Source organism: Anopheles gambiae, chromosome 2 (assembly GCF_943734735.2).
Source record: "Anopheles gambiae chromosome 2, idAnoGambNW_F1_1, whole genome shotgun sequence".
NCBI lineage: Eukaryota > Metazoa > Arthropoda > Insecta > Diptera > Culicidae > Anopheles > Anopheles gambiae.
In genome coordinates, this window is record NC_064601.1 from 53,836,309 (window position 1) to 53,848,779 (window position 12,471).

Consider the following 12,471-nt stretch of genomic DNA (forward strand, 5'->3'; position numbering starts at 1 on the left):
TAATATGTATCTGACTTTCCGTCCGGCACTATCCTCCTGACCCGTAAAGCCATCGTAATGCATCGTTATGGCCGCACCGATATCGAAAGGTTTTAGTCTACAAGTGGAAGAGGTGAGCCATTAGGTCGATTCTCCCACGAGTGCTTAACCATAAGACGAACTGCTCATTAGGGACGAAAATAGGTCCATTACTACTACTACTACTGGTGGCCATCGAAGGCAACCTTAGCCTAAGCATAACAGAGAAGGGAGGGCTGGTGGTTATTAGATTAGTTACTAATTGTAAAAAAAATCTCTTTACAATGTAAAACTAAAAATGTACCTTAACTATTCTCTTTCCAGATCCCCGGACGAAAGAATGGCCACTGATGTCGTCGCCGCTCCCTACCCTAGCACTATGTTTAGGATATGTGTACTTAGTCAAAGTAAGTATAGTATGCAGTCCGTTTCGGCTGTTTTACGCTTTACGCGGTGCCAGTTCCGGCCCAGTTCGAAACGTCACTCCAAACAGAAGAAACCTGTTTTGCGGTATGCTACTGTCAGGATATGCATAAAATACCGATTTCTCTCGCCGTGGAAGCGTACAGTAGTACCAAGATGGTTTTTTTTTAATATTCAAATTGTGTTCCACATAAGTTGTGAGAGTTTTTGCTATCAGGGCATTTTGCTGTGAAGCTTTGATTTTAGATGACCTGAACATAGTTTAGCATGTGTTCAATTTTACGATGCCTAGTTGACACGAGATGAAAGAGAAATTCATTCCTGCTGTCGTTTAATTTATTGTTTTCTGATGGATTCATGTTTCCCTTGTTTATCGACCAAATGTTTTCAAGGTAATCAAGATCCGAGTAGTGTCCATTAAAATCAAAAATATTAAAAAGGTTAGAAAAAAGACCGTTATGTGCGCGGGATGAATGATCGTCGATTCTCGGCACTAAAACAGGTTTTTTTTGTGGAATCGACGTTTGATTTTGTTTGATTTCTAAATCAAGCGCCCATTAAGAGTGGTCACATTTTTTTTTGTGCACCAGTTGGAGTAGTCTGACGTAGCTGCTCTGAAGCTACACGGTGTCAAACCGTTTCTCGCTGGCGGTGGGCAGTTTCTCAACCAGTGCCTATTATTTCCTCACGCGCAACTTTGAGGGACGCTCCGCAGCATCTTCTCCGGTAGTACGGGACAGGTTCATTCATCTCACACTAACCTGATGAACCTGGTTGGTTCAATGTGGGTGCGGGTGTCGAAAGCGGATTCGATAGATTTGTAGACAACGGCACCATCAACCGCCCGAGCACTACGCCACCATCACCTGTGCCTGCCTGCCAAATTTCTTCACCTCGTCTGATCGATATTGAATTCGATGCGATCGCCAGCGGTGGTGGCCGTCGGTGAAGCAATGGGCAAACAAGCGACCCGACAGCGATGAGTTCACGGTTGCCAGCGGTGCATCCAACCTGCTACCTCCTAGCCCACCTGTCCCTGGTGGTGGGCTGGTACATTAGCTTGTTGTCGAAACTATCGAGTCAACCTTTACCGAGCCGCCCCTCTTTCTCACCTTTATGGAGGGTCGATCGCGCAACCATCACGATGGTCATAATGTGCGTACTACGACACACTTGGTCAACTCCCCCCCCCCATCCTCCCCCTTCAAACGCTCCCAGTTTTTTTTTCTCCACAAGTGCGTACGGTGCTGCTCCTCCTGAACGAAGATGTCCATGGCCGCACCGTGACAGGAGCGTTCCTTCCTCTCCGAAGGGGCACGCACGTTGCATAACGCAGCGCGAATAACCGTGCGTTACAGGTGGCCAATTTTTGGAATTTCACTTTGCGCCTTAGTGTTTAATTTGGCTTCCCAATGCTCCCTCCGATCATCCATGTGTTTTTTTTTCGCTTGCTATGTCGCAATTGATCTATGGTGGTGCCCCCCCAAAAAAATGGAAGCAAATTTCCAATTCCATCATCATCGGCATCGAAGAAGGCTTGAGAAAAATGGGGGTGGGATAACCTTCAATAAACTCGCAAGACCATTGGCCGGTACGAAACATGGAGCGAGAAAGAGACAAAAAAAGAAACAGCTTCACAGTAAGTGTAAGTATAATTTTAAAAGCCCCCGCTGGCTTGCCCCGGTGCTGCAAAGACGCAATCCAGGGACGGCGGGGACGCTAACTGCGTCGCGGTGGGGTGATGTTATGAATTTAAAAGTGAAACGGTCGCGGCACGCTAACAACATGCTCTACCGCCAGCAGCATAGGCCGTCTCCAGCGCGCACGCGTTCGATCGTGAAAGCATGTCGAAATGGAAAAAATTCGGTTAAGGTTAGCTTATCTAACAGTCCTGACCTTAACCGGACCGGATTGTGGACCGAACCGGACCAAGCATCGCGCGCAGGGGAACGGTGGCAACGGTTATTAAAGCCTGCCAACGTTCCGGAATGCCGAGCTGCTTTGGGACAGAGGGCGCGCGCTCTGCAATCGGGTGGTAAACCTTCCACGAACCACGTACGAAAGGGTGTCGCCCCGTCGTCGCTATTTGAATGCGTTTCAGTACACACGATCATAACGGTAGCAGCGCAGGTTAATTGCTATTTAATCGCCACAAAACCAGGCCGACCTCCGCTGAGCGCCGTCGACGTCAAGTGCAATTTTGTCGTCACTCTAGATTCGTTCGTTCGTTGCGCCTTTGGGTACAGGCGACGATCGGTGCGAAGCAGGACAGCTTTATCTATGAAATCGTTCTCAATAGAAAATTGGACAGAGTCGAGTCGTTTTGCTACTTAAGAAGCTTTATGGGGCGTTTTTTGTGCACGGTAGATCGATAGAGCACGACATGCACCGTTTCCTGCTCTTCACACGTCGGTTTGGCACGAAACACGGAAACACCGATCCTCGCTCTATTCACTCTTGATCGCAATAATTAATGCTCTGCTTTTGTACTCTTTCTTCCACAGGTTCTGGGCCCAAGGCTAATGGAAAACCGCAAACCCTTCCAGCTCAAAAACACCCTCATAGTGTACAACTTCGTTCAAGTCGTGTTCAGTGCCTGGTTATTCTATGAGGTACATTGTCACCAGACCGCTCAGCTCCAACGATCTAGAACTACTGCTACTGAAAATGATTAATTTAGCTCTGTTTTTTATCTTGTATGAAGCATTCCAAACGACCAAAACCAACCGACCAAACCGTGTTAATGTGACCATCATTAACACGGGAACTATTCGTACACGACATGACAACACTATGTTACGCACTCTAACAGACGCCTGAAACCATTTTTTTCTTTTGCACAAAACAACACAGTTTCATGCAAAAGTTTGACTGAATGTTTAGAATTGTTTGTGTGTGTTTGTTTGTTAGAATTTAGAATATTGCATGATTCTACTTGTGTTTCTGTACCGTTTTCCTTATCCGATGGTCTGTCTGCACGGATATCTTCTGCATATGGCAATGAACGGAAATAGGAAATGACAACCTGCCCAATAATATGTACAGACATTTGCTTGAAGCACCTTTGCTCGTGACAATGCCCTTCGTTTATTGATCGTGCAGTTAAATTTTAATTGTACAGACAGACAAAAGGTTCCGTCCTCGTAAGGATTACACTGCACCAAAGTGACCCGTTCCCCGTAAGGACAGCGGGGCGATGAACTCCGGAGTATAAAATTAAAATCCTCACTAGAGCACTACGGGATAACTTCCTTTCACTAGCGTAGTGCACTTTTGGACGTACGGCAGGGTACGGCTCCAGTTCGACCTTGCCCAGCAAACAGAGAGGTTACGAACTGATCCCTCTCCCAAGCTCGTGAAGAGAAAGGAACCATAGGACGAACCTCCTTCCTTTTCTGAAAACGCTTTAAACCTTGATTGTTGTTTTTCTTTCTTTTTAACGAACGGTTTCCGTCCCGCTTCTCCCTACCTGCTGTTCTGTTGTGCTGGCCGAATTCACCTTCCGGGTTCGTATGTGTGTAGTGTTTGATGGGCGGCTGGTGGGGCGAGTACAGCTTCCGTTGCCAGCCTGTGGATCACGGTACTACCGGACGCGCGATGAGAGTAAGTGTTGCCAGTACTCCGCAGCGTTCGTGTATCCCCAGCAAACGCTCTTCCGAACCGAGTCCATTCCTCCCTCGCGTTCCCTCGTCGGTTTCTGTCGTTGCAAGAAAAAGAACATCGCTTCAAGGTCGTCAATCGTGTATGGTGTGGTGAAAGGGATATTCGGACTCGGCGCACAACCAACCACTGCACGAAAACCTTCGTGTAGTAAGTAAACCTGCTACCCTATCCGCTCGACGCTATGACCAGAGCGGACCCCATGTATGTTTGTTGCAGTACAACCTTGTCAAAACAGAGAGCTGCCAAACATCATCTTCCCGTTGTTGTCACACTACAACTTCAACCGTCGAGTATGCACGTATCACCTGACCATCGCACTGGAATGCACCAAAGAATCCTAGCCCATGACCTAGGCCCACTTAGTGTATTGGTATATGTGTGTTTGTGTGTGCGTGTGTGTGTATACCTTATTTATATATTACTGCAGTAGGAGGCTCTCTGAAAGCTGCAAAAGACCAGTGATCAGTCGCGTTAAACCACTAAACTTAGACTAGGTTTGTATGTTTGGGGAGGTTTGAGTGTCGGAGGGCGAAAGTTGCTACGGCAGTATGTTGTTTGAGCTTTCAAATTATACATTACAGCTACTTAAGTTTCTTAATGTGTACCATGCAGTCGTTGATGTTGTTTACCGTAGTCAACGATTAGTGACGAACTTGCTGATCAAAAACCTCACACAAGAGGCAGCCAAACTTACTCGACGCATATCAAGTACACAAACCTAAACTACCCAAGACACACACCACAATTACACTCCCAGGCATGCAAGCAGGCGTACGCAAGAACAGCACAGCACAACACTAAACCAGAACATTGACTATGCTTCAGACAAAAACCAACAACAAAAAAAAACAAAAAACTCACCTACCAAAGCAGTACAAAATGCAACACTTGGATTCGGCACCGTACTAACCACTCTGGACCTCCTTTTTGCCACTTTTTACAGATTGGTGTATCGGGTTGGCTAACGGGACATTATAACTTCCGATGCCAGCCAGTCGACTATAGTAACCACCCCAAAACGCTGCGGGTAGGTTTCGTTCGAGGCAAGACTCGGCACACGCACTGAACGTCGTACGGAAAGTGCCAGGGTTGCTTTCCGGGCGCATCATCAGCATCAATGCTTATCCCCTCACTATCGCTAATCCACACTACTTTTAATGCTTTTATTGAACACATCAAACTAACCTTCAGCACCTATGTGATCTTATGCTTCTTGTGCACTGCTTCTTCTATTCATATCGTGTTTTATGGTTTCATTATTATAACAATATGTGTTACTTTTACTAAACTGATCCTGTTTGCGCTTGCATAAAATAACCTTAGCAACTATTTGAACACATTTACCATTGAACTAATTTCGGCTTCAGACGTCAGCTATATTGATTAATCATGAAAGGAAGTTTATGTTTTGTTTTTAGTTTCATCATCTCATTCAACTTATTCTCCTGTATGTGAAAGCAGCGAATGTTCTAATTGTGTAAACCTTCATCATACATTCATAGATCTTTGTCCCTTCTGCATGCTCCTCCATACAATCATTTGTTTTTATTTGTGCAATGTTTCATCGCCGTAAAACCGTCTTTCATTTGGTTTGAGGCCAATCCCCATTCTATCTTACCCCACCCCCTGATTGCCCGCAATCATTGATTTTCACCCACTTCATCATGTTGGCGAATGCAAATTACTCCCTCTTATCGTGTTTATGTGTGCTCGCGTCTCTCACTCTTTCTCTCTCTCTCTCTCTCTCTCTCGTCGCTCATCCTTTGCTCATGCTCTTCCCTTAAAGTCTTCCCACTAAAGCATCTCGCGCACCCTGGCTCCTTTCGTCGAATCGATGTCATCTTTTCAAACGTGTCAGAATCGGTTTTAATAACACAGTTTATTTATCTCTTTTCCGTCACTGCCTTCCTCCCTTGCTGGCCTAATCTCTAGATGGTGCATGCCTGCTGGTGGTACTACTTCTCCAAATTCACCGAGTTCTTTGACACGGTAAGTTTAACATCTGATTCTATCGCAAAACACAAACCAAATGAATTGCTCGATCTCGTTAGTTTTCGTTCTCCGCTCAATGCTCAAAACTCACGTGCAAACTCACTGTACAATGTGCGATGATCACCATTCACAGTCATTAAGGTAAATTAACGGCTGGGTTAAAGAGAAACATAATTAAAGTGTATTTCAACACGCCCTTGAACATATTCGCCACGGTCATCCTTAGAGCGCTCGGTTAAATCTGATGACGGAAGACACTCTCCGGTCATTTCCTTCAGGCTGCAACAGGTGGCAGGAAAAGGTATACACGTACAAAAGAAGCTGCCAACCGAACACACGGAGCGTGGGGGGCTGCTGATTGAAGGGCGATTGAGCTACTCGAGTCAATATTTACGTCAATCGAAGATCGTTTCCTGCTGTGCGTGTAGCGCTTCTCGCGAATTAGCTGCGTAATTCTAGTCAACATCCGCGAGATGATGAGCCTCCCGTTTGTTTAGCCCGCGCGGCTGCTGGACACACGTTTTGCAAACAGAAATCCAAGAGGTGGTCTCCTTCGTGTAGCCATTTGCTGCATTGCTTGTATTATTCTACTGCTCAAGACAGCTCGGGTCATGTGCCCACAAACGAACGCACATAAACTTGGAGGCTTGTCTTGTGTCACAGCGTTGTTGTATCAAGCAGTGGGATACTTTTCCTGTGTAGTTACAGTTTATCACTAGCAGAAGATTGTGGAAGAAAGAGGATAAGCACCTCACAACCATAACTCGTCAATATTGACATACAAAACAAATATTCGCAATTTTGAATCATCATCGTGAGAAGATTTAAGGTTGGAGGTGGTGCTGTTAGGACCATCTTGTCAACTTCTTCACGGTTAGCTGCCTCCATAGTGTGCTAAATAAATTCTCAGCCCCGTCAGCTTCCGGGGTGTGCAGAAAAGCACTACCCAAAATGGGTTTATTTGTTTTGTTTCGTCCGCTTGTTGGAAGTGTTTGCTTACGTTATTTAAGATTCGACTTCGCAACGTACACCCCTTGCGGAAAGGAGAGTTGAATGTCAAGTACTATCCACTGCTGAAGAAGCTGACCGCCAGAAAACTGAAGATCATTGAACCTCCTCTCTCAGCACGGTTTCACATGACGATCCCCTCGCCGGGGAGGTACGGCGAAGTACGGAGTATGTGGAGAAGCTTTAAATTCGCATTCACATTAGCGTGTGGATCATTCGGACCTGATGCTAAACGATCTGTGTGACTTTGCCCTGGACTCTGGACAGCTTCTGGAACAATCCTTAGAAAGCAGAACAGCGAGTTCCTCCACAAACACACACACACACACGTTCGTGTAGCAGCACACTTATCCCCATGTGCCTCATTTGCGTGAAAAGCCTGCTCTCTCTCTCCCGTTAGCTTTGTTTTGTTGTTGTTTTTATTATTGCTTCCCGGGGTTGCCGGTTTTGCGTCAATACTGTTTTTATCTGCGCTTGACTTCGACCCTATCGGTTACCGGTCGTCCCTCCTCCCCGTTGTGCGCGCTTGTGGTGCTGTTTGGCTGGTCGAGATTTGTCCAGTAAATCGAATCCAATTCCGGTTTTTGCTTCACCTGATTGGTAGGATTTTCCATGCGCAATTTATGCAGCGTTTTTTGGAAAGGCGCATACTCCCGTCAGCCGACGTTTGAGCCCATCTTCGGGCTCTGGTGTGACGATATCGCCGCAAATGAAAGTTGCGAATGTTGGACACTTTTGGCATACGCAAATAAACATGTGTGCTATTGGGTTTAACCCATCGTTGTATTTGTATGTTCACAGTTATCACCAATCTCACCGGCGGAGGCTCTAATTTATGTCGATGATCTAGTTTGTCCAACCGTCGTCACACCAAACAAAGGTATATGGTTGCGCGATACCCAGCTGGTATTACTTGCGACGACAGGTCGATCGCCGCGCATATAAGTAGTAACCGCGCTGATCGGGTCATGATGGTAACTTGCTGCTTGGTGTGCACCCTAGAAAAAACGTGTCCGTGAATGCGCATGGCATGTTCGTGAACGCAACTGGACTGCCTTGGGATGCCTCGTATCGAGAACGTGGTCAGTAGTGCGTTCTACAAAGGCCCCCCAACCGTGTGCCCAACCTGTCAAGAATGAGTCGAATGAGCAATGAGAACCGAACGTACGAGTGCCATCGAGTGCGTTAGCCCTCGCCATATCAACTGATGCCTAATATCACTTATATTTTTCCTCCCTTTTTGGACAGTTCTTCTTTGTGATGCGCAAAAAGAGTAGTCAAGTGTCTACACTGCACGTCATTCACCACGGATGTATGCCAATGTCGGTGTGGTTCGGTGTTAAGTTCACTCCAGGTAAGCTCACCAGAATGACGGACGCAAATAGCTTCAATTGCTAACGCCGAGGAATCGTCTTGTTTTCTTTTTCTCTCTCTTCAGGCGGTCACAGCACATTCTTCGGCCTGTTGAACACGTTCGTACACATAGTAATGTATACGTACTATCTGTTTACTGCCCTCGGACCGCAATTCCAGAAATACCTGTGGTGGAAGAAATACCTAACCGCCCTTCAGATGGTGAGTGGACACGCAAAACAAAGGGCTACAGACACATATTGCCCAGTAGTAGCGGCGGAACTCTCTAATGCTAATGTATCTTCCTCCACGGTTGTAGGTTCAATTCGTCCTGATTATGGTACACGCTTTCCAACTGCTGTTCATCGACTGCAACTACCCGAAAGCTTTCGTCTGGTGGATCGGAATGCACGCTGTGATGTTCTTCTTCCTGTTCAACGAGTTCTACCAGAACACATACAAAGTTCAAAAGGTATGTACAGACTATGGAGTCCAAGCGAACGCCCCAAAATGCTCCTCGTATTCTTTGGTATCCCATTCCACAAAGCTTGCCATTGATAATTAAACAACTTTTTGAATGCTCTCACATCGGTCCTTTCCGATGAATGAAAGCCGTCTTCTACGGAAGAAAAGGTGTCAATAAGTTTGGGAGCAACACAACCATCCATCCAAGCCCGAATGACAGATTTACTTGTTTGGGAACGTCTTTGCATTTCGCACTTCTCTGACAAACAACCCCGATCATCCGATTGGAAAACCTGTTCTTTTTTCGTTCGTTTCCTTTTTAACCTTTCTTTACACACACGCTTAGACATCCATTCGCCTGCCGAAGTGCGATCGCGATGTGATTTATCTACGTGGCTAAAATCGCTATCCGTTCAACTTATTTCTCATATACTTTCGGTCTCGATATCATCAGTACGATCACTGAGAAAGCTCATTTTCCCACTCTGTATGCCGCCCTGGTTCTAACTGTTTTCTTTCGCCTTTTCTCTCACTCACAGCAGAAGAGGGCCGCCGCCGCCAAGAAGCGAGAAGCTGAGGCGCTTCTGCTACAACAACAACAGCAGCAGCAACAGCAGAATGGCCACGTTGCCAACGGTAGCGCCAACGGTACGCTCAGCAATGGCACCGGCAACAAGGCGGCCGACTACTACGTCCGCGGCGACCTTCCCGCCGAGATGAAACTGACGCAACGGCCGGCGACGAACACGCACACGGCAGCCCAATAATAGCGGGAATATGGCAGGCCGGATTCGGTTCTTGTAATTAATTATTAATTTATTGTAAAATTGTCCCCGGAACCCCCATCCCCCCATACCGTGTGTGTTTGTATGTGTGTATGTGTGTGTGTGTGTGTGTTAGCACGTGTGTGCAAACGGGAGGGTATCGTAGATGCCACCGATTAATCGCGTATTCCAAAACCAAACCGAAATCCCGCACCGTTGCGGATGATACTCGTTCTGCTACTTTTTTTGTTCGCCTTCAGTTTCGCAATCTATTGCACGACCTCACCGCATCAGATGGTGTTGCTATATGCATCTTTTTAATTAAATTTTTGGTTTTATGCCTATCCGTAATACTACTACCTCCCTGGAGCTGAAACAAACAAACAAACATACTGGAACAAGCACACACGTCGCAAAGAGACAAACCTACTAAGAACATTCAACCGCGAGGAAGGCTGCTAAAGGGCAAGGAATAGATACGGGCATGAATGTTACGGCTTCTGGTCTATTTACGATTTCATGCGAACGAACTGGTCGTGTATGTCTTTGGGCATATATAGTGGGAGATTAAGAGGACCGGGCAGCTTTATTCCCTTTCTTGTCTTTTTTAAGTTGCTAAGAAAGTTACAATGGTGTTTAAATAGTGATGATTTATTTTGAAGAAGAAGAAGAAGAAGAAGAAAGATGCAAAGTTAGACAGAAACTAAGCTGACAGGTTTTGTGTACAGAATGCAGCGACGAAAATGTAATAGCCGTAGGTGCAATGATGGTGCAACAATCAGGAATAAACCAAGCTAGCCAGAGCACACGCGCAAACCAGCTAGCTGAACTGAATGTGGCAAGCGCCAAGGCATAGCGTTCGTTTTTTAAGGGCTAGTAAGAGAATGGGAACGTAACAACGGTCGAATAAAATCAAGGATATAGTTCATAGGAAAAAGTTCAAGCAAAACAAGATATCTGTATGTATGCGTCGGGGAGGAGTGTATGTGTGTATGCTTGATGAGTGTATGGTAAGCGTGTTTTACAGTAACGACACACGTGTTGTACAATGCGATGTCACAATCCAGCAGTTATGGATGGTGTTGGCTTGACGATCCACGGATACGCGTCGTCGTCGTCCCACTTTGCTTGTTGAGTCGACCATGCATATAGCGCACCCCAAACACGTATACTGCGCGCTCGGTCTAGTGAGCAGGAAATAGGAGCAGAGCATAAGTGAGAACGTAAAACCGACAGCGATCGGCTGAGGTGCATCCACCCGCGAGGGTTTTAGTAACCATTTTTCCGTGTGTCAACACAAGTCTTTTGGCGCTTTCATGACACCTGCTTCCTCTTCCATCCATCCCTCCATCCTTCCTGTCCAACCTTCCAAATCCTCTCCCGAACTCACCCATCTGAGCTTCCCGTCGATCACCAGTCAAGGTTCCACCAGTCCTACCGGTGCAATTGCCGTATACCTGTCGTGATGTGTGGTGTCCTATATTTACATATAAGTGAAATACCAATCTACTTTTTTCGCTCTAAGTCTAAGGATTTTTTTTTTATTTTGAAGGACACTTTCGGCAATAAAATACAGAAGATTTAAAATGTAGCAGTAAAATGTACGCTTTCTAAGGTACATGTTCATGTCTGTGTGAATACGTATGATCGAAAGAAAGATGCGGCAAAACTAATATTCCTGATACCATAAGAAACGGTAGAAAGAGAGCAGGACATTTTAAAGCAGGATTGAAGTGTTTCTCAACATGGAAAAAGCTTTTTTTTAAAATAGAATCTAGGTGTCTATTGCCTTGGAGTAGATCAACTTAAACGCAAAGCAAGTGTTTCAAAGTGCTGAAAAGATAATGAACGACTAGCTGACAAATCCACCGAAGAAGGATTCCCCTCTTTATCCGAAGACCTTACTTTGTATATAAACAAGTAAATGGGATCGAAATCCTATTGTTGTGTAGCTTTTCCTGTATCACAGATCGCAAAACTTCTCATATATCATGGTTGACATTACTGAAGACACTCTACTGTGCTACACTACCTGGTCAATGTTCGTTATGTAGATATCGTCTAAATGGCGAAAGCATTCGCTGGCAGACAAGCACCAACATGCTATTGCTGCTAGACACGGCAAATCTTATGTACAAAGAACCAAACAAACAAACAAGAAACCCTCCTTCACAATATTGCACCACGAACAATCCCAACGGAATATAAAAAGCAAAAAATCAGAACACTAGAGAAAAGAAGAATGATACTATACAAGGATTTTTGTAACGTGTGTTTCGCAATTAGACGCGATGTTTTTAGGATGTAAAGTGTCAAATAGAATTCAAGTTAATGCAATGACAAACAGAATTACAGCTACATTTGTTTAGTGCGTAAAAATCGAAAATGGATCATAATTACTACTCCACGCCAAACTCGCACACGCACACGTCTCTGTCTGTCTGATGTAACGATAGCTGATTAACGGGAACTTTAATAGATGTGTTTTCTGCGGGCAGAAATGATTAGAAACCATTATTACCATAGATAGGCGTAAAGGGCGGTGCAAAACAGCTGCAAAGTAGCTCTGTAGATATTTACCTTGCTTCGGTGTTTAGGCATAAATATTATTATAGTACTCTTCTTCATTGCTTAACCGAAAACAGGAGCTAACATAGCGTAATCTTGAAAATCTTGTTCATCAGTCGTCAATCGTTGGGTTTGTTAAATAGATCTAATGGTTGCGTTTAAACTCTACAGTTGATTTGTTGTTGGTCTGGCAAGCAAAAGGCTGTACCTATATGGT

The 12,471-nt window shown here is 45.3% G+C and overlaps 1 protein-coding gene across 6 annotated transcripts in view; it reads left to right on the forward strand.

Moving 5' to 3' along the window:
* The window catches only part of LOC1274519 (elongation of very long chain fatty acids protein AAEL008004), a 37,570-nt gene extending 26,293 nt beyond the window's left edge, over positions 1-11,277 (forward strand). For 3 of the 6 annotated variants that reach the window (XM_061649643.1, XM_061649645.1, XM_061649644.1), the window contains 8 exons: positions 343-425; positions 2,946-3,053; positions 5,048-5,131; positions 6,037-6,093; positions 8,353-8,458; positions 8,543-8,679; positions 8,777-8,929; positions 9,462-11,277. In XM_061649643.1, the coding sequence (XP_061505627.1) occupies positions 343-425; positions 2,946-3,053; positions 5,048-5,131; positions 6,037-6,093; positions 8,353-8,458; positions 8,543-8,679; positions 8,777-8,929; positions 9,462-9,689 (956 nt within the window). In that variant the 3' untranslated portion in view covers positions 9,690-11,277. Of the gene's footprint in view, positions 1-342; positions 426-2,945; positions 3,054-3,963; positions 4,045-5,047; positions 5,132-6,036; positions 6,094-8,352; positions 8,459-8,542; positions 8,680-8,776; positions 8,930-9,461 lie in introns of all 6 variants that reach the window. The other 3 variants (XM_061649641.1, XM_061649642.1, XM_003436750.2) reach the window with 2 other exon arrangements.
* The last annotated feature ends 1,194 nt before the right edge of the window (positions 11,278-12,471 follow it).